Below are 21902 nucleotides of genomic sequence, written 5' to 3' on the forward strand. Positions count from 1 at the left end.
AGGTGATAACAAACAATCAGAATGAGAATCAGCAACTTCCTGTCTAAATGACAAAATTCAGCTGGAAAAACACATTTCAGTTTAAAAATGATATAGACTATAACACTGATTTACAGTTTTAATTTTATATTACTTTCCATTGTTTTAGCACCTTCTTAGAGCTAAAAAGCTTATTTCTTCAAAGTTTTCCTCTTTCCCAGTGACATTTGTCCCTGTAGTTCTATCTAGTGATTTACTTTGTTTACACTGTAATTTCCAAGTGATTTCTTTCCCCTGGCAAATAGATCCCCCATCTGTATTGAATAGAGCTGAAATTAGTACATATACTGTCATGGCAGAATGAGACAATGTCAAATCTTGTCAGGCATTGGGCATAACCTCATTAAACCTTGTCCTCTAACTTTAGGATAAAACTCCTACCTTTCTACTACAATAAAAACCCTAGACCTCTTGGGATTCTAACATTTCATTCCTACTAGGGCTATCACAAATGTCAAAACTAAAGCTAAACTTGTTTCACCTAATTTAAAGGGCAATTATACCTAAACTTTTTTTTAAAGGAGGATCCAAAGATCGAACTCAGGATCTCATGCATGGGAAGCAGGCACTCAACCACTGAGCTACATCCCTTCCCCAATGAGAGTTGGTTTTCTCGTTTGTCTGTTTTTGATTTTAGGAGGTACTGGGGACCAAACCCAGGACCTCGTACTTGGGAAGCAGGCACTCAACCACTTGAGCTACATCTGCTCCCTATACCTAAACTTTCAAAGACTATTTCTTAATTTCCAAAACATTTAGCTATCATAATCATCACCATTATTGAAATTTTTAAAATATATTTTTAATTTATTTTTAAAAGATACATAGATCACAGAAAATGTTACATTAAACAGTATAGGAGTTTCCCATATGCCCCACTCCCCACATCCCCCACTTTTCCCACATCAACAACTTCTTTCATTAGACCATCATTGAATTTTAAGACATTCAGTCTCTCTAGGCCTCAGGTTGCTGGTATGTAAGGTGAAAAGATTGTGCTAGATAATCTCTACAGTTCTTTTCAGCTCTAAAACTTTTTTTTTCTTCTTGAGGTACCAGGACTGGGGACTGAACCCAGGACTTTGTATGCTAGAGATCAAAGCTCAACCACTGAGCCACACTGGCTCCCCTGAGTTGGCACCCTCATTTATTTGATCTATTTGCTCTTTTGTTGTTGTTATTCACTGTTTTCTTTAGGAGGCACTGGGAACTGAACCCGGGACCTCCCCTTTGGGAGGTGTGTGCTCAACTGCTTGAGCCACTTCTGCTCCCTGCTAAGTTGTATTTTGCTTGTTCTCTACTCATTGCTTGCCATTTCTTTTTTTCTCTAGGAAGCACTGGGTACCGAACCTAGGATCTCCCATGTAGGAGGTGGGTACTCAGCTGCTTCAGCTACATATGCTCCCTCCTAAAACTTTTAATATTTAATCTACATTAACATATTAGACTGTGAATTCCTGAATGTATATGAGAGATATTCTTTATCCTCTTCCTCTTTATTCACCCATCAATACCTGGCCCTCTTTCTGGGATTAACCTCTACCTGGAAAGCTTACAACTATTTAAAAATGTTGATAATTGAGTAATAAGTTCACACATCTTTATATACAGGAGCTGCTCTAGGAAAAAGTATAAAGTAGATTCAAACTTTTTTTTTTATTGACTTTGTAATAATATTACATTAAAAATATATATGTGAGGTCCCATTCAACCCCACCCCCCCACCCCCCCTCTCCGCCCCCCCAACAACACTCGTTCCCATCATCATGACACATCCATTGGATTTGGTAAGTACATCTTTGGGCACCTCTGCACCTCATAGACAATGGTTCACATCATGGCCCATACTCTCCTCCATTCCATCCAGTGGGCCCTGTGAGGATTTACAATGTCCGGTGATTACCTCTGAAGCACCATCCAGGGCAGCTCCATGTCCCAAAGACGCCTCCACCTCTCATCTCTTCCTGCCTTTCCCCATACCCATCGTCCACCATGTCCACTTTTCCCAATCCAATGCCACCTCTTCTATGTGGACATTGGATTGGTTGTGTCCATTGCACCTCTATGTCAAGAGGAGGCTCAGATTCCACATGGATGCTGGATGCAATCCTCCCATTTTCAGTTGTAATCACTCTAGGCTCCATGGTGTGGTGGTTGTCCTTCTTCAACTCCATCTTAGCTGAGTGTGGTAAGTCCAATAGATCAGATTGTAGGTGCTGGAGTCTGTTGAGGCTCAGGACCTGGCTATCACATTGTCAGTCCAGAGATTCAAATCCCCTAAATATATCTTAAACCCCAACATTAACTGCACCTCCAGCACATTAGCATGAAAGTCTTATGAAGGGAGATCCCATTTGAGTCCAGATTCATCACACATAAACACCATTTCCAAAGAGGGGCCATCTGCCCTGGTAGTTAACCCCATCGGCCATGACCATAACTCCCATGGGTCTCTTTAGCCCTCAAAGGAACCAATATCTGGGGGTTGTATCTGCTTTATCTATCTCTCTGACTGCTCAGTTGTGCATGAGGGCAATCCTTCTGCCAGCCTCCAGACTCTTTTTTAGAAACTCGTAGCCATATAAACTCATTTCTCCTTTCCATTTCCCCCTTACTTTAGGTCAAACAGCATTTTAAAGTCATGGTATTTTATGTAGACATGGATATTCTGCTGATCCGCATTGAACCTTCCATATAAGGTCATTTTCCAGTTGCATCATCAGTTGGTAGTTGATAGTGGTCCCTCGTTGCCAGGGAGGCTCATCCCCGGGTGTCCTGTCCCACGCTGGGGGGAAGGCATTGCATTTACATGCTGAGTTTGGCTTCGAGACTGGCCACATTTGAGTAACATGAAGGCTGACAGGAGGAAATTCCCAGGCACAATGTTGCTCTAGTCCTTGTTCTTATTTTAGGTTTATCAGCTCACAAGCATAGTCATTAGCATCAGGGGCTCACTGTTGAACCCTCACTCCCTCCCGGTCCCCGCCACTGTACCTGGGAGACTGTCGCTGCTCCCCTAGGGACCACGACAGAGCACCACTGGCCAGGAACCCAGTACCCCCCCTGCTGTGGTTTTTAATTGTTGCCACTATGAGTATATCCAAACATTACCATGCACCCTGGACATATGTTCTGTACAGCTCCCTGTCAGCCATATATCACCTGTCATTGGTATCCCATACCAGTATCCCTCCATTGCCATTGTTGAAACACTCTGTGATCCAGAACTCCCCGAAATTTGAAGCCCAATATAATGTCATGGTCCCTTACTAGGGAATGGCATATAGCGATGGGTTTAAAGGATATTTAGGGGATTTGAATCTCTGGACTGACAATGTGATAGCCAGGTCCTGAACCTCAACAGACTCCAGCACCTACAATCTGATTTATTGGACTTACCGCACTCAGCTAAGAAGGAGTTGAAGAAGGACAATCACCACACCATGGAGCCTAGAGTGATTACAACTGAAAATGGGAGGATTGCATCCAGCATCCATGTGGAATCTGAGCCTCCTCTTGACATAGAGGTGCAATGGACACAACCAATCCAATGTCCACATAGAAGAGGTGGTATTGGATTGAGAAAAGTGGACATGGTGGACGATGGGTATGGGGAAAGGCAGGAAGAGATGAGAGGTGGAGGTGTCTTTGGGACATGGAGCTGCCCTGGATGGTGCTTCAGAGGCAATCACCGGACATTGTAAATCCTCACAGGGCCCACTGGATGGAATGGGGGAGAGTATGGGCCATGATGTGGACCATTGACTATGAGGTGCAGAGGTGCCCAAAGATGTACTTACCAAATCCAATGGATGTGTCATGATGATGGGAACGAGTGTTGTTGGGGGGGGGAGAGGGGGGGTGGGGGGAGCGGGGTTGACTGGGACCTCACATATATATTTTTGATGTAATATTATTACAAAGTCAATAAAAAAAAAAAAGGATAGATAAAGAACTTGGATAAAGTTAGATAAAGAGCTTAGATAAAGAATGTTGACTAGATTCAAACTTTTTATCTTCTTTTTCACACCCTGCTTGTCCTCAGATACCTATTCTGTATTCCTATAGACTTATACCTACAACCCATCTCAATGTGTTAGTAATTGACAACTGCTTAGTGTACTCCCCCTAAAGATATTTAGATTTTAATATAGGACTCTGGGAGATTAAAATGCTTTCACGACTTCCGGCTGGCAAGATGGTGGCTGCGTGAGCTTGCCTGGTAGTGTCTCTGCAGGGGGCGGCTGGGCAGCGTTGAAGGCTCTTTAGGACCGCGCTGTTTCGGGGATTTTTGCTGGTTGGAAGGTGTCTGGACGTCAATTCAGTGGGAAGGTAACAGAGAGGATACGTCTATAATATATAAACGGAGATCCCAGCTGGGCGCGGGAAGTTCCCTCCTTGGGTGGGCGGAGCCGCGGTAGCGGGCGCTCTTGCAGCTCCGGACCTGCGGCGGCCAGGGTTTTTGTTTTTTTTTCCTTTATCTGGAGGCTTTGCGGTGCTGAGAAATTCACGGATACTGTGCTGGCTGGTGGGGGATTGTTGGGACAAGACTCCTTGGCGGATTGATTTGGGGAGACAGACGGTGTTTTCTTGTGAAGCGGGGGACGTTTTAGTCGCCGGACAGGGGGGGAAGCGCTTCCGCCTGGAGCCCCATCCCCACAGGTCCGGCTGCCGATCTGCAACGGAATTGGATTTTGAGCAACAAGGGGACACAATTGGGAGACTGTTGTAGGGTGCAGTGAGGGAGGAGGACACGTCTGGAAGCTGATTGGGGAATATTTTGCGAAGTTTGGGATTTCGGATCTTAGAGTCTGTTTTCCGCGTTTCCAGCTGAAGCCCACCCCACCCGGTGAGGCTTGGGATCTGGGTCATTGAACGGGCCGTGGTGTAGAGGCGCCCTCAAGTGGCCGTTGCGTGGGAGCACAGGGAGCGAGCTGTCCAAAGGCTGATACCCTGAGGAGTAGGTGAATTTCAGGGATTAGACATTCAATTTAGAATTCGCGGATCTGGCTTCCCCCACGGGGCTGGCACCCAGCTACGGGGATCCCTGAGGGCTGTGTTGCACTGCGGGGCTCCTAAGCTTTCCGTGGACCAGATTTGAGGTTCCCAGGTCTGGGTCCCCTGGACTCTGGCGGTCCACACCCCAGACTCACACCTCTTGAGTCTTCAGTGTCTCAGACTTTCCACCCCTGAATCCATCACGCTCTGGGGTCTACCTGGGATCCTTGAGTGCTTTGGACCTTAACGTTTGTGTTTTATCTATATTGGTTGATATTGTTTTGTTTTTATTTTCACTTTATCTTATTTTTTACTCTTTTTGACGCCCTGATTGCTAATATTGCATTATCCCCTAGTCTTTTCTCCTAGCGTGTCCCCCAAAGTCCTTTTTTTTTTATATACAGTTATTTAGGGGTTTTTTTGGTTGTTGTTTTAGATAGTGTTGCAAATGTGACACGTGTATACCTGTGTCACTCTTCCCCCTGTCTGTTCCCCACCGTTTGCTTATCCTCTTTTTCTTTCTTCCTTTCTTCTTGTCTTTCTTTTTTTCTTTATTATAATTAGTTTTTTTTTCGGTTTTCTCTTTCCCTCTTGTCCCTCATTTTCCACTTATTTTATTTTAATTCAAGTACACAATAGGTGCTACAGGGAACACCTCACATTTGCTGGGTTTTCCCATCCTCCACTGCCTCATTTCTGTGTGAACTGATTTAGGTTACCTACACTATCCCCCTTCCCCTGCATCTTGATATCCACTATCATCTACTGTCTCTACTATATTCCAACCCCCACCTCCCATTCTTTGATCCACAAAGTGTCTAACCCTTAATTTCTAATACCTTTGCTCTGTTTTCTGTCTGTTATCCACTCTTGAAACTATTACCTTTCTTTTCTTTTTCCCTCTCTCATGAAAACAATAGCTTTGTAGTTCATACCATATTCCGCCCATATTCAGTCATCTACATCATAAAAGGTACTCTACCTACAGCTATAACTCTGTACAATCTACATGAATCTAACCTCCATCCTCCCAGATCTCATATTCTTGCTTTGTTAACATACATTACTAACACTACTTTACACTTTTCCCTTGCTGACACAATTGCCTTTCCCCAACACTAATACTTTCTTCTAAAGTGAACTTAACCAACAACAAGTAACTTGAAAAAGAAGAAAAAAGTGACAAAGAGAAGATATAACACCTATGCAAAAATAACAACTAATTAACCTCCAAAAGCAGACAAAGAAGCTAAGGAACTGATTAAATTCGTCAAAATAAAGAGATGACCAGAAAGCAACAAAAATCTACAAACCAAACCAATAATCAGGAAAACATGACTGAATCCAATCAACAAACCAATAATCACGAAGGGGAGCAAAACTTGGCACAAGCAATGAAAGAACTCAGAACATTTATCACCGACAAATTTGATGCAGTAATGAAAGAGGTTAACAACATGAAGACATCACTTGGAGGGGAAATTGCAGACATACGCAAAAACATAACAGACATGATGGGAATGAACACCACAGTTCAAGAAATCAAAAATACACTTGCAGCAAATATCAGCAGACTAGAAGAGACAGAGCAGAGAATTAGTGATGTGGAAGACAGTACATCAGAAATCAAACAGATAGTAGAAGGGGTCAATAAGAAGATAGAAAAAATCCAATTAGGATTTAGGGACCTGAATGACAATGCAAAACGCTCAAACATACGTATTATAGGCATTCCAGAAGGTGAAGAGAAGGGAAAGGGGTCAGAAGGAGTGTTGCAGGAAATAATGGCTGAAAACTTCCCAAATCTACTGAAAGAGACAGATGTACATATCCAAGAAGCACAACGCACTCCACAAGTCATAAACCCCAACAGGCCCACCCCAAGACATATACTTATCAAATTATCCAAAGCTCAAGACAAAGAGAAAATCCTAAAAGCAGCAAGAGAAAAGAAAACCATCACATACAAGGGAAGCTCAATTAGATTAAGTGCTGATTTCTCTTCTGAAACCATGGAGGCAAGAAGACAGTGGTATGATATAGTCAAGGTACTAAAGGAAAAAAACTTCCAACCAAGAATACTCTATCCAGCTAAACTAGCATTCAAACATGAAGGAGAGTTCAAAATATTCACAGACAAACAGAAACTGAAAGAGTATACCAACAAGAAACCTCCCCTTCAAGAAATTCTAAAGGGAGTTCTGCAGGAAGAAAGGAAAAAACAGGAAAGGCAAAGTTGGAGGAGAGTATAAGACCAACAACAACAACAAAAAAGACAAAAAAATATATACAAACAAAATATGACAAACACAAATCCAATCAAAATATGGCTAACACAAATAATTCCTTGATAGTAATAACACTGAATGTCAATGGATTAAACTCACCTATCAAAAGATTCAGACTGGGACATTGGATAAGGAAATATGACCCATCCATATGCTGTCTACAAGAGACACATCTTAGACCCAGAGACGCATGGAGATTGAAAGTGAATGGCTGGAAAACAATCATACAAGCTAACAATAACCAAAAAAAGGCAGGAGTAGCTATATTAATATCAGACAAAATAGACTTTAAATGTGAAACAATTGTGAGAGACAAAGAAGGATACTACATTTTAGTGAAAGGGAAAAGCTGTCAAGAAGATCGAACAATCATAAATATCTATGCCCCTAACAAGGGTGCCTCTAAATACGTCAGGCAAACGCTGGAAAAACTAAGTGAAAGAATAGATACATCTACAATTATAGTGGGGGATTTTAATACACCACTATCAACTCTGGACAGAACATCTCAAAAGAGAATCACCAAAGAAACAAAACATCTAAATAGTATATTAGAGGAGCTCGATCTAATAGACATATATAGATCGCTACACCCAAACACAGCAGGATATACATTTTTCTCAAGCGCACATGGATCATTCTCCAAGATAGATCATATGCTAGGCCACAAAGAAAGGCTGAACGAATTCAGAAAGATTGAAATCATACAAAACATTATCTCTGACCACAGTGGAGTCAAGCTGGAGATTTGCAAGGGACAGAAGCCCAGATTTCACACCACGATTTGGAAATTAAACAGCACACTCTTAGAAAAACAGTGGGTCAAAGAGGAAATCTCAAAAGAAATCAATGACTACCTTGAAACAAATGATAATGATAACACAACATACCAAAATTTATGGGATGCAGCAAAAGCAGTACTGAGAGGGAAGTTTATAGCCATAAATTCATATATCAAAAAAGAAGAAAGAGCAAAAATTGAAGAACTAACTGCACATTTGAAGGAATTAAAAAACAACAACAAAGTAGCCCAACAGGAAGAAGAAGGAAGGAAATAACAAAGATAAGAGCAGAACTAAATGAAATAGAAAATAAGAAAGCACTTGAACAGAAAAACAAGACCAAGAGCTGGTTTTTTGAGAAGATTAACAAAATTGACAAACCTTTAGCAACACTAACAAAGAAAAAAAGAGAGAAGATGCAAATACACAAAATAAGAAATGAGAAAGGCGATATCACCACTGACCCCACAGAAATAAAGACTATCATAAGAGGATATTTTGAAAAACTATATTCCAACAAAAATGACAATCTAGAGGAAATGGACAAATTCCTAGAAACACATAAGCAGCCCATATTGACGAAAGAAGAAATTGATGATCTTAACAAACCAATCACAAGCAGAGAGATAGAATTGGTTATCAAAAATCTCCCAACTAAGAAGAGCCCAGGGCCAGATGGCTTCACAGGTGAATTCTACAAAACATTCCGGAAAGAACTGACACCAATCCTGCTGAAACTATTCCAAAACATTGAAACGGAAAGAACATTACCCAAGTCCTTCTATGATGCCAACATTACCCTAGTACCAAAGCCAAACAAAGACATCACAAGAAAGGAAAATTACAGACCAATTTCTCTAATGAACCTAGACGCAAAAATACTTAACAAAATACTTGGTAATCGTATTCAACAACACATTAAACGTATTATACACCACGACCAAGTGGGATTCATCCCAGGTATGCAAGGATGGTTCAACATAAGAAAATCAATCAACGTAATACACCATATAAACAGATTGAAGGAAAAAAATCACATGATTATATCTATTGATGCAGAAAAAGCATTTGACAAAATACAGCACCCTTTCTTGATAAAAACACTCCAAAAGATTGGAATACAAGGGAATTTTTTGAACATGATAAAGAGTATATATGAAAAAACTAAAGCCAATATTGTTTACAATGGAGAAATCCTAGACTCCTTCCCTCTAAACTCAGGAACAAGACAAGGATGCCCACTGTCTCCGCTTCTATTTAATATTGTCTTAGAAGTACTTGCACGAGCACTGAGGCAAGAACCAGAAATAAAAGGCATTCAAATTGGAAAGGAAGAAGTCAAAATTTCATTATTTGCAGATGACATGATCCTATACATAGAAAACCCTGAGAGATCTACAACAAAGATTCTAGAACTCATAAATGAGTTTAGTAAAGTCGCAGGATATAAGATCAATGCGCAAAAATCAGTAGCATTTCTGTACACCAATAATGAGCAAGATCAGGAGGAAATCAAGAAACAAATACCATTCACAATAGTAAATAAAAAAATCAAATACTTAGGAATAAATTTAACTAAAGAGGTAAAGAACTTATACAACGAGAATTATACAAGATTGTTCAAGGAAATCAAAGAAGACCTAAATAAATGGAAGACTATTCCTTGTTCATGGATAGGAAGACTGAACATTATTAAGATGTCTATCCTACCAAAACTGATCTACACATTCAATGCAATCCCAATAAAAATCAACGCAGCCTTCTTTAAGGAACTAGAAAAACTAACTATGAAATTTATTTGGAAAGGAAAGAGACCCCGAATAGCCAAAGACATACTGAAAAAGAAAAACGAAATTGGAGGAATCACACTACCTGACTTCAAAACATACTATAAAGCTACGGTGGTGAAAGCAGCATGCTATTGGCATAAGGAGAGACACATAGACCAATGGAATCGAATTGAAAGCTCTGATATAGGACCTCACATATACAGCCACATAATATTCGATAAAGCCACCAAACCCTCTCAACTGGGAGAGAGTGGCCTATTCAACAAATGGTGTCTGGAGAACTGGATAGCCATATGTAGAAGAATGAAAGAAGATTACCATTTCACACCTTATACAAAGATCAACTCAAGATGGATCAAAGACCTAAATATAAGAGCCAAGACCATTAAAACCTTAGAAAGCAGTGTAGGGAAACATCTACAGGACCTTGTAATAGGAAATGGATATATGAATATCTCACCAAAAGCACGAGCAGCAAAAGAACTAATAGATAAATGGGACTTCCTCAAAATTAAAGCCTTCTGCACCTCAAAGGAGTTTGTCAAGAAAGTAAAAAGGGAGCCCACACAGTGGGAGAAAATATTTGGCAATCATATATCTGATAAGAAACTTATAACTTGCATATATAAAGAACTCCTATATCTTGAAAATAAAAAGATAAACAACCCATTTAAAAAATGGGAAAAAGACTTAAACAGACACTTCTCCGAAGAAGAAATACAAATGGCAAGAAAGCACATGAAAAAATGTTCCAAATCTCTAGCTATCAGGGAAATGCAAATCAAAACTACAATGAGATACCATCTTACACCCATAAGATTGGCAGCTATGAAAAAAACAGAAGAATACAAGTGCTGGAGAGGATGTGAAGGAAAGGGAACACTCATCCACTGCTGGTGGGAATGCGGAAGGATCCAACCATTCTGGAGGACAGTATGGCGGTTTCTCAAAAAACTAGCCATAGATTTGCCATATGACCCAGCAATACCACTGCTGGGTATATACCCAGCAGAACTGAAAACAAGGACACAAACCGATATATGTACACCAATGTTCATAGCAGCATTGTTCACTATTGCCAAAAGTTGGAATCAACCCAAATGCCCATCAACAGATGAGTGGATCAATAAAATGTGGTATATACACACAATGGAATACTACTCGGCTGTAAGAACAAACACACTACAAACACATGTGATAACATGGATGAATTTTGAGAACCTTATGTTGAGTGAAGCAACCCAGACATTGAAGGACAAATACTACATGACCTCAATGATATGAAATAAACAAGCTGCCCTAGATAGCAAGAGACTGAACGATAGGCTTACAGGAAATCGGAGGGTGGAGGAAGGATATGAGCCGATGTCTGCAGGGGGGGAATTTAAGACGAGATGGTGGTAAGTATGAACACAAAGAAGAGATAAAATGGGGGCAAGGGGTTGCCTTTGGTTGGGGCTTTACGGGTTTGAGGGTGGCTGGGGAGGGATGGCTGGGTAACGTTGCCCAAAAGTGGGGGGAGGGAGGGGGGAGCATACGAACACAGGAGAGGGTCAGGAGGTGGTGGAGAGTAAAATGCCGAGAAAATCATATCAAAATATAATAAAGAGGGTTACCTGTTTAGAATGCTCGGAGGGGAGGGTCTGATGCAGGACGGGCTCCTGGGGAATGCCTAAATGCTCATTCTGCCAGAGTGGGTGACAGCATGGGGTAAAATCCCAAGTAGTGAGAGTGGGGGTGGACCCACATCCTGGGGAGGACTAATGCCACCAAATAGAGGGAACTGTATCCCTCGAGAGAAAGGGTGACTCCCAGGGCATTGGGGCAGTTGAGCAAGTTAGGCCCTGAACACTATTCCATCTATTTCTGGAAGTGGCTCCTCAGGAAACGAAGGTTGGCTGTCACTGTGGGCACCAAGGTGGAAGGGAAAATGGACGTCAAATGTGTGGAACCAAAGTAAAAGGGGGGCAAGAGAGGAGTTTTTTGAGAGTACACAAGGATGGATATAAAACATGTAATATTACACCATAACATATAGGAGATGACAGACTGATAATGTAAACCATAATGTAAAACATAGGATAACTAAAAATGTAAAGAACTGTGTATCCTAAAGTATGCACCATAATGTAAGCACAGATATTACCTTGTTAGAAAGCTAATATCTCAGACTCTGTACATCACCTTAAGTAAATATGATGTGAAAAGGGTGTAAGAGTATCGCTGTGGAAGGAAAAAGGTTTTGTGGTGGATGTATGGGAGTGCTGTATATTATATATATGCATTGCTGTGGTCTAGGACTCCTGTGAAGAAATGCTGAATAATTAGGGGGGGGGGGGGGGAAAAAAAAAGGATAGGATGTGGAATTTTTTCAAGTCAACATTCTTTATCTAAGTTCTTTATCTAACTTTATCCAAGTTCTTTATCCATACTTTAAACCCATCGCTATATACCATTCCCTAGTAAGGGACCATGACATTATATTGGGCTTCAAATTTCGGGGAGTTCTGGACCACAGAGTGTTTCAACAATGGCAATGGAGGGATACTGGTATGGGATACCAATGACAGGTGATATATGGCTGACAGGGAGCTGTACAGAACATATGTCCAGGGGGCATGGTAATGATTGGATATACTCATAATGGCAACAATTAAAAACCACAGCAGGGGGGGTACTGGGTTCCTGGCCAGTGGTGCTCTGCCGCGGTCCCTAGGGGAGCAGCGACAGTCTCTCAGGTACAGCGGCGGGGACCTGGAGTGAGTGGGGGTTCAACAGTGAGCCCCTGATGCTAATGACTATGCTTGTGAGCTGATAAACCTAAAATAAGAACAAGGACTAGAGCAACATTGTGCCTGGGAATTTCCTCCTGTCAGCCTTCATGTTACTCAAATGTGGCCAGTCTCGAAGCCAAACTCAGCATGTAAATGCAATGCCTTCCCTCCAGCGTGGGACATGACACCCGGGGACGAGCCTCCCTGGCAACGAGGGACCACTATCAACTACCAACTGATGATGCAACTGGAAAAGGACCTTATACGGAAGGTTCAATGCGGATCAGCAGAATATCCATGTCTACATAAAATAACATGACTTTAAAATGCTGTTTGACCTAAAGTAAGGGGGAAATGGAAAGGAGAAATGAGTTTATATGGCTACGAGTTTCTAAAAAAGAGTCTGGAGGCTGGCAGAAGGATTGCCCTCATGCACAACTGAGCAGAGTCAGAGAGACAGATAAAGCAGATACAACCCCCAGATATTGGTTCCTTTGAAGGCTAAAGAGACCCATGAGAGTTATGGCCATGGCCGATGGGGTTAACTACCAGGGCAGATGGCCCCTCTTTGGAAATGGTGTTTATGTGTGATGAACCTGGACTCAGATGGGATCTCCCTTCATAAGACTTTCATGCTAATGTGCTGGAGGTGCAGTTAATGTTGGGATTTAAGATATATTTAGGGGATTTGAATCTCTGGACTGACAATGTGATAGCCAGGTCCTGAACCTCAACAGACTCCAGCACCTACAATCTGATTTATTGGACTTACCACACTCAGCTAAGATGGAGTTGAAGAAGGACAATCACCACACCATGGAGCCTAGAGTGATTACAACTGAAAATGGGAGGATTGCATCCAGCATCCATGTGGAATTTGAGCCTCCTCTTGACATAGAGGTGCAATGGACACAACCAATCCAATGTCCACATAGAAGAGGTGGTATTGGATTGAGAAAAGTGGACATGGTGGACGATGGGTATGGGGAAAGGCAGGAAGAGATGAGAGGTGGAGGTGTCTTTGGGACATGGAGCTGCCCTGGATGGTGCTTCAGAGGCAATCACCGGACATTGTAAATCCTCACAGGGCCCACTGGATGGAATGGAGGAGAGTATGGGCCATGATGTGGACCATTGTCTATGAGGTGCAGAGGTGCCCAAAGATGTACTTACCAAATCCAATGGATGTGTCATGATGATGGGAACGAGTGTTGTTGGGGGGGGCAGAGGGGGGGGGTGGGGGGAGCGGGGTTGAATGGGACCTCACATATATATTTTTGATGTAATATTATTACAAAGTCAATAAAAAAAAAAAAAAAAAGAAAAAAAAATGCTTTCAAAGACAAAGGAATCAATCTCTAATGGTAGAATTTTAGGTTCAATAATGGGTTTTCATGGTATTTGGTATAGGGAAACCTGCCCCCATGCTCTCATTATGTTCTACAGGGATCAAATCCTTCTCAGATCATCTATGCTTAGACATATATTAAAATTTCCTAGATTAAGAACCAATTCCCTCTATACTTAGCCCTTGACTATCAGTCAATGGTCATATACTTGTGGTCCATGCATGAGATACTTATTAGAAGTAACTTACCTTATAAGAAATCATGAAAAACTCTCTCATTGCCACTGGGTTCTTGTCAGATTGCACTGCCAAGTTCCAAGCTGAAAGTTAACATGAAATAATAAAATTATAAAAATCTACTGTTTGTTCTGTAGCATTATAACCTGTACTATCTACATCTTTAATAATATACTAAAAAGAGGTCTCTCAGGGGTTAAAAAATGAACTTCAGGTTTTTAGAGAATTTTTTTTTCCAGGCCAATTTAAAGACCCCTATCACTTCTAATCTTGAATTCTAGGCTGATGACCAATGGAGGTAGTGTTGAATTTCTTAAAAATTGGAGGCATACAATAAGAATTCTTAGTTGGTACAAATCCATCTAAAAATGAGCCTCACCAAAGAGCTCACTAACTGGTAGTGGTGAAAGGAAGTTAAAATTCAGCAAACAACAGAGTACACTAGAATTAAGGGTTGGAGAAAATTACTTGAAAAATTAACTTCTCTTAAAGAGAAGTAGAAGTCCCCATTAGGGAACACTCAGCATGATCTTCACATTGGAAAATCAAAATTAAAATTAATTGAAAGGAGCAATGGAAAATAACCTTTGAAACTTTCAAAAGATCAAAGTCATTAAACCTTTCTATAGTTTAAATATGTGTTATTTCCATTATTTGCATATGTTTCCTAGAAGCCAGCTTTCTTCATTTATTCCCTTTTCTCATAGAATAGAGACCAGAAAATCCATAAAGCAGGGAGAGTCCATTCAGAACCAGTCCACTTGGTGACACTGTTGCTTAATTACTCTTGCTTACTTATCACTGCAGTAATTGCTTTCACAATTTATGCATTTTTAAATTTTAAAAATTGAAATAGAGCCTACAAAGTAAACTACACAACTCATCATTGTATAGCTTGATGATTTTTCACAAAATGAACATATCCATGTAACCAGTGCCCAGATCAAGAAAGAGCTTGATCATTAGTAGAGACCCAGAAACCCCCTCTGTACATTTCAAGTCTAACCTATCTTTAAGGTGTCACTGCTCTTACTTCTAACACTATAAATTAGTTTTGCCTGTTTCTGTACTTCATATAGAATTGAATCATGCAGTATGTGCTCTTCAATGTCTAGCTTCTTTTGCTCAATATTGTTTGTGAGATTCATCCATTTTTTTTTGCATGTAGTTTATTTTTAGTGAATCACATTTAGAGATAAACTGAGGACCTTAGAACAAGTTTAGGAGCATAACCTGGGGACCTGAAGTTACAATTGATCCTCATTTCATTCTCAGACCTATATCTATAGAAAAGGAAGAAAATTAGTATCTGCCAGGTACATACACCATTTCACTTAAAACCCTTAATAATTCTATGAAGTATATATATTTGTTCCCATTTTATAAACAATGAAACTCAGGTTAAGAAAGTTATCTGTATAATCACAGGTACAAGTGACAGAGCCAGAATACGAACCCACATCTACCTGATCTCACCACCCCAATGTTTCCCATAGCCACAAAACTTTCTTTTACCTGTTTTTCGAAACCAATGAGCTTCATTAGCCTTTGAGTACGAAGTTGAGATTTCTCCATCAAAAGGCTGAGAAAGTTTCTGGAGTGCTGCATCAAACGGGAAAATTTGGTATTGAGGTCTTTCATCTTATGAGCTAGCAAAGTTGTTAATCCTGCTTCAAAACCAGTCACGCAGGAGTTTGAATTTAGAACATTTTTCTCCTTTTTGTGCATGGGTGCATACCAAAAATAATTAAAATGGAAAAAAGAATTACCAAGCTCCAAGAAGCTGTTAACTCAAATTTTGGGGAACAAATATGTCTTTGGAGAAATTTATAATTTTAATTAGTGGAATCATTCACCACCTGAGGTAGAAAGATATAATTTATGTGTAGAGAAATAAAGAATAGGAACAGTCATTAAAAAGATTGAAATGAAGATTGAGACTTGGAAGAGGGTTGATAGGTTGGCATAACATTTACGAAGTTCCCACAGTGTCCTAGGCACAGTATAGAATTAGAATTTGCCATCATCATCAGAAAGCATTTATCATCTAACCCATATTCCCTTCTGGGAGATATGACACCAACCAGTGAAGTTTTTCACTTTTGAAAAAGTTTTAGCTTCTAAAGCCATTTTGCTATGCTTAATACCATGTTGACAGGTATTCTTTGAGGTATGAAATTGAGCTACTGCAATAAATGGAATATAATTTCTAAGATGTGGAGTTTGGTGTATTTTAGACATAAGAGGTAGTTGGGCAGTAGAAATGAAAAGTACTATTAGGCAAAAAAGACACCATGAAAGAAATTATGGAGTTTGAAAAAGGAATGGAATGTAGATTGGATGTTAGTTTGAATAAAATGGACAGGAAAGAATTTTTAGAAGACAAAAGAGTTGACACAGACTTGAGTAGACAGATACACAGCTTCAAAATAGAGAGTAAACAATCCTAATTTTATTCAGCGGGCATGAATACCTAGCAAGATGAAGAACATTTTTATTTATCTTGATCTTTGTTCACCTTTTTAATTCTTAGGCTAGGAAGGAAGGAAGGAAGGAAGGAGGGAAAGAGGGAGGGAGGGAGGGAGGGAAATATTTTTCAAACAAATAGGAATACAAGCAAGAGTTGAAATCACACTTGGAGATGAGCATTAGTGATAAACTTTTCTCTGCCTATGAATGAAGAATTCAAGGTAGACGCCTGTGGCAAATGTTAATACAGAGCTTCGTGTCTGAATCAGTGTATTCAATGTACTTTAAGAGGATAGGGGCAAGAAGAAGGATTGAAAATAACCAAAGAGATATTTACCTGTATTCAAGCAAATCAAAAGTCTATCCATTTCTTTATTTCTACAAAATAAAGATAAGTGTGGTTTCCAACTGTTCAAAAGCTTTTACTACAGTGAAATACCAAAAAGAGCCCCTATTTGTTCCTGAGAGCTGGACCAAACAACTGCAAAATTGCAAAGTTTATTGTTCAAACATCCAATCTATCATTTCAATACTCCTTTCCCTCCACAGCAGGATACAGTTCCTCATTCGGTGTCTTCATATTTTTTCTCTTCCCCATCCTTCTACACCTACTCTTAGCAATGGATTTCAGTGATTGATAAGGTTTTATGTAGGGCCATACAATTTTAGAGCAGGAGTTTAGCTCTGTGATTTTCAAGATCCCACCCTTTTCTGAAGATGGAAATTTGGAACCCTACTTTCATATAAAATTTTATTAAATTCTAATATACAAGAAAATATGAAAGTGGAGTTGCCTTGGTTGAAGCAAGGGTGGATGGAGGCCTAGAGCCTGACCTTCCTGGAGTCCTTGAGATAATGCCATAGAATCTCCAGGGTTCTGAGGAATGCAGTTTAAAAAACACTTATCCAGTCCAAATCCCTCATTTTACAGATGAAGAAACAGACCTGGAGATGGGGGATGGTTTGTCCAGTTAGTGACAATGCTAAAACTATTACTCAGGTCTCTGAACCCTCAGTCAGCTTCTCCAAGGGGTATTTAAATTTTAACAGAGGAAAAGAGCCTATTTTTCTTAAATAGGAATATGCAAGTGTCAGCGAACTCAGTTTACAGAAGTAGGGTAAAGCATACAAAAGGACTGGCCTTATGAAGAAGGGGTCTAATATACAACAAAGATTGTGCTTCAGGAAAAGTAGCAGCGTTCTTAGAGATAAATCTTAAAAGTCAGGTTTACAACTTAAAGTAACTTCTTAGGGTAAATTTTATTAATTTGAACTTCAACTGGGCTAAAGTTGTCTTCTTTATTAGTTAATTCATGACTTTATACATAATAATCTAGGAAGGGTCCATTAATGCAAATAAATACTACAAATAAGAATGGGGACATGGAAAGAGATGTATAATATATTTAAGAGATAAATTGGACACAACCAATCCAATGTCCACAGAGAAAATGTGGCATTGGTGTGGGAAGGGTGGCCATGGTGGCTGCTGGGTGTGGGAAATGGGAGGAAGAGATGAGATGGGGAAGCGCTTTCGGGACTTGGAGTTGTCCTGGGTGGTGCTTCACGGACAACTACGGGACATTGTAGATCCCCCCAGGGCCCACTGGATGGAACGTGGGAGAGTGTGGGCTATGATGTAGACCATTGACCATGAGGCGCAGCGATGCCCAGAGATGTACTTACCAGGTGCAATGGATGTGTCATGATGATGGGAGAGAGTGTTGCTGTGGGGGGGAGTGGCGGGTGGGGACGGTGGGGTTGAATGGGACCTCATATTTTTTGAATGTAATATTTTTAAAAAAAATGAATTAAAAAAATAAAATAAAATGCTGTGAAAAGAAAAAAAAAAGAATTTTAACACACAAGTTGTTAGTACTTAGATACTGCGAATTCAGAACCATAGGACTTTTAGAGCAGAAAGGATCTTTAGAAGTTTTCCAGTCCAGCTCTTAAAATTTTACAGATAAGGAAAATAAAGGTGTAGAGATGTTAAGTATATTGCCATTGCCCAAGGGAAACCAGAACCAGAAGTTAGTGGAATAGCTGAAACTAAAACTCTAATTGACTCTTCCCATTGAACTACATGCTTGTTAAAAAAACAAATCAATCTATTTGTTAAATCAGGTCCTTTTACCTTAAAATCACTGCTAGCAGATATTCTTTCTTACTGTATTTATTTAAAAACAATAAAGTTATATTTTAAAATATTCTATAATTTAAGTTTGTAATTAGTTCAAACAGATCTTCTCTTTCCCCCTCCCCCAAAATTTGTTTGAATGTATGACACAATTACATGGAATAGGAGACACCTTATAAGTGTAGCACTTAAGATCTTACCAACTGATATTAGTCATTTAAAGAAATAGTGGTTATAAGATATAAGATACAGTCCTGGGTTCCAGAGATATAAAGATGATTACAGATAGTCTCAGCTCTTGAGGAGCTCTTTTAACCTAGGAGCTATTGAGGTTTGGTCTTTGAATTTCCTTTAAAAAAACTTTTTATTGTGGAAAATTGCAAAGCCCTTCAAATGTTGACAGAATTGTATAATGAATCCCCATGTACCCATCATCCAGCTTCAATGATTATTAAGTCATCATCAATCCACCCATACTTCTTCTCCTCCCATATTTTCTCTCATAAATATTTCAGCACCTATCTCTAAACGATAAGAATTCTTTTTTTAAGAAAAGATTTATTTATTTATTTTACCCCTTTCTCCTCCTCCCGCCCTGCTGTTTTGGCTGTCTGTGTTGTCTTCTCTTCTCATTTTCTCTCCTCTAGGATTCACCAGGATTCGATCCTGGAGACCTTTGATGTGGAGAAAGGTTCCCTGTTAAGTACACCACCTCAGTGCCTAGTTTCTGCTGCACTTCACCTCGACTCTCTCCTTGTCTCTCTTTTGATGCCTCATCATCTTGCTGTGTGACTCACTTGGGCAGGGCACTGGCCCACCATGCAGACATTTGAGTGGGCACTGGCTCACCACGTGGGCACTTGTGTGGGCACACTTTCTCTTCTTCTTTTTCACCAGGAGTCCCTAGGGATTGAACTTAGGTCCTCCCATATGGTAGGCAGAAGCTCTATCACTTGAGCCACATCTACTTCTCAGGATTCTTTTTTTGAATTATTGTTTTTATTACAGCAGTTGTAAGTTTACAGAAGAATCATTCAAAACAAACAGTTCCCATATACTGCCCCACCCAGAGTTTTCTCCACTAACATTTTGCATTAGTGTGATACCTTTGTTATAAGGATTCTTTTTTAAAAAAACCTTAACCATACTACTATCATCAAACATAAAAGTTAATTCTTTAATATCAGCACATATTTGATCTTTATTCAAAATTCCAATTGTTTCATTAATATCTTATTTTTTTAAAGTTTGATTTACCTTCTAATGGATTCATAGGGACTATCCAAAAGCAGCAAAATCGATCAACTTACTCTCACCTATGCTTGGGTAAAATCTTTATTATGCAAAAGAGTAATAAGTCATCTCTTTAATATTATCTCAATCTCAGATATTTCCCAAATAATCTATTTTTAAAAATACATCACGTCCAAGTACAAATATGTAAAGCAAATTGAAGTAGAAGATGAACTATTACAGAGTTCTTCTCCAAGTACAGAATGTAGAGTAGGGTGATATTAGTAGGCTGAGACTATCCTTAAGTTTGCTTCTGAAAGTTAGTCCTAATCAAGACCTTTAGCAGAATTTTCTTTCAAATTATCTGGGGGTAGTGAGTTTTCTGAATGAAAAAATTGGTTACCCAATTCTTCCATAATTGTTAAGTTCTTGGTATCCTATGGCATAGAAACCATGAGCAGAAACATATTTGAATACTTCCAGTTGAACGAATATAGAATCAGAACCAACAAGCCATCCAGGTTATAAATTCTGTGGGAAAGTTAGAGATATGTCTATATTTAAGTCTCTTGTTAAGAGAGGGAGAAACAGATGCATTATCATAATCAGCTAACATTATCGAGTTCTTACTAAGTATCTGGCACTCTTCTTAGTGTTTTACATGCATTAATATCAACTCATCAAGTCATCACAACCACCTCGTTTTTTTATTGCTATTTTTATTGCTATTTTACAGGTGGGGAAATTGAAGTCCAGAGAAATTAAGAAACTTGATCAAGATTACATATCTAATAAGTAATAGAGTTAGGATATGAACCCAGGAAGACTGGCTCCAGAGCTTATAGTAATCTTATCCAGTACACTATACATCTCTCAACATAAGGTTTGTATTGAAAGCTAATATAAGTTTTCTAATGGTAAATATATAATTTCTATTGAAAGAACTTACTTATTTTCAGATTCTGGCATTTGAGAAACTTTTGGTAGAACAAGACGAAACAAACACCTGTATGAAAAAGTAATAGAGAAAGTGATGTTTAGGAAGAAACATGTGGAAAAATATACACCAGGTTATGAACCTTGATTATCCCAGGAGGCAGAAGTGAGAAAAGAGAGAGGGTAAGGGGGAGACGTATTTTATTTTATTTCTAGTCTTTGTATTATTTTAATGCTTGCAATGAAAACATGCCAATTTTGTAATTTTGGAAGAGGAATTTAATAAAAGAACTTAAAAATAAAAGGCTTGCTTATAACAAATTCTTAAATGGTTTTATAACTCATCTCATTGCCCCAAATCATCTCCTAGAATATCAGGTATGATGTACAAGTCTTTATATTTTTCTTTCTATAAAGGAACCTGGAACTGGCCTTCAGATCCCACATAAACCAGGATGACTATTCTTTGAAAGGACCTGGCAGCATAATGACACATTGACAAAATAATAAGGTAGTTTGTAAAGTTTCAAACCCTAAAAATCTTCAAAAATTAAAAAATACCATCAGTCCTGAGTGATTTTAGATATTTATTTAACTAAAGGCAAGGAAGTAACCCCTTGTTCTGTGATTCTATTTCCCTTTAGAAGTGTGGCCTTAAGTACAGTTAATGAACAGGAAAGCCACTATAAAACCCTTTTAGTTTCCCGTTTTTACCATTGGCATTTTCTTAATCACACCATTGGGAGGTACTGTGCACCAATCTCACCCTCAGCTGCCTCATTATTTTAAGTAAAAGATCCCTTTTGACAAACCATTTTCCTTCAAAGAAAGGGAGAAAGGGGAAGATCACATATAATTATCTTTTTTA

The 21902-nt window shown here is 39.4% G+C and overlaps 1 protein-coding gene across 1 annotated transcript in view; it reads right to left on the minus strand.

The window, feature by feature from the left end:
• TEX11 (testis expressed 11) overlaps positions 1-21902 on the minus strand; it is a 546877-nt gene that overhangs the window by 155896 nt on the left and 369079 nt on the right. Inside the window, exons 20-23 of the mRNA XM_058291673.2 lie at positions 21048-21104; positions 17063-17103; positions 15772-15858; positions 14269-14339 (exon numbers count right to left, since the gene is read on the minus strand). Of these exons, the coding sequence (XP_058147656.1) occupies positions 14269-14339; positions 15772-15858; positions 17063-17103; positions 21048-21104 (256 nt within the window). The remainder of the gene's footprint in view (positions 1-14268; positions 14340-15771; positions 15859-17062; positions 17104-21047; positions 21105-21902) is intronic.

Source organism: Dasypus novemcinctus, chromosome X, assembly GCF_030445035.2.
Source record: "Dasypus novemcinctus isolate mDasNov1 chromosome X, mDasNov1.1.hap2, whole genome shotgun sequence".
Taxonomy (NCBI): Eukaryota; Metazoa; Chordata; class Mammalia; order Cingulata; family Dasypodidae; genus Dasypus; species Dasypus novemcinctus.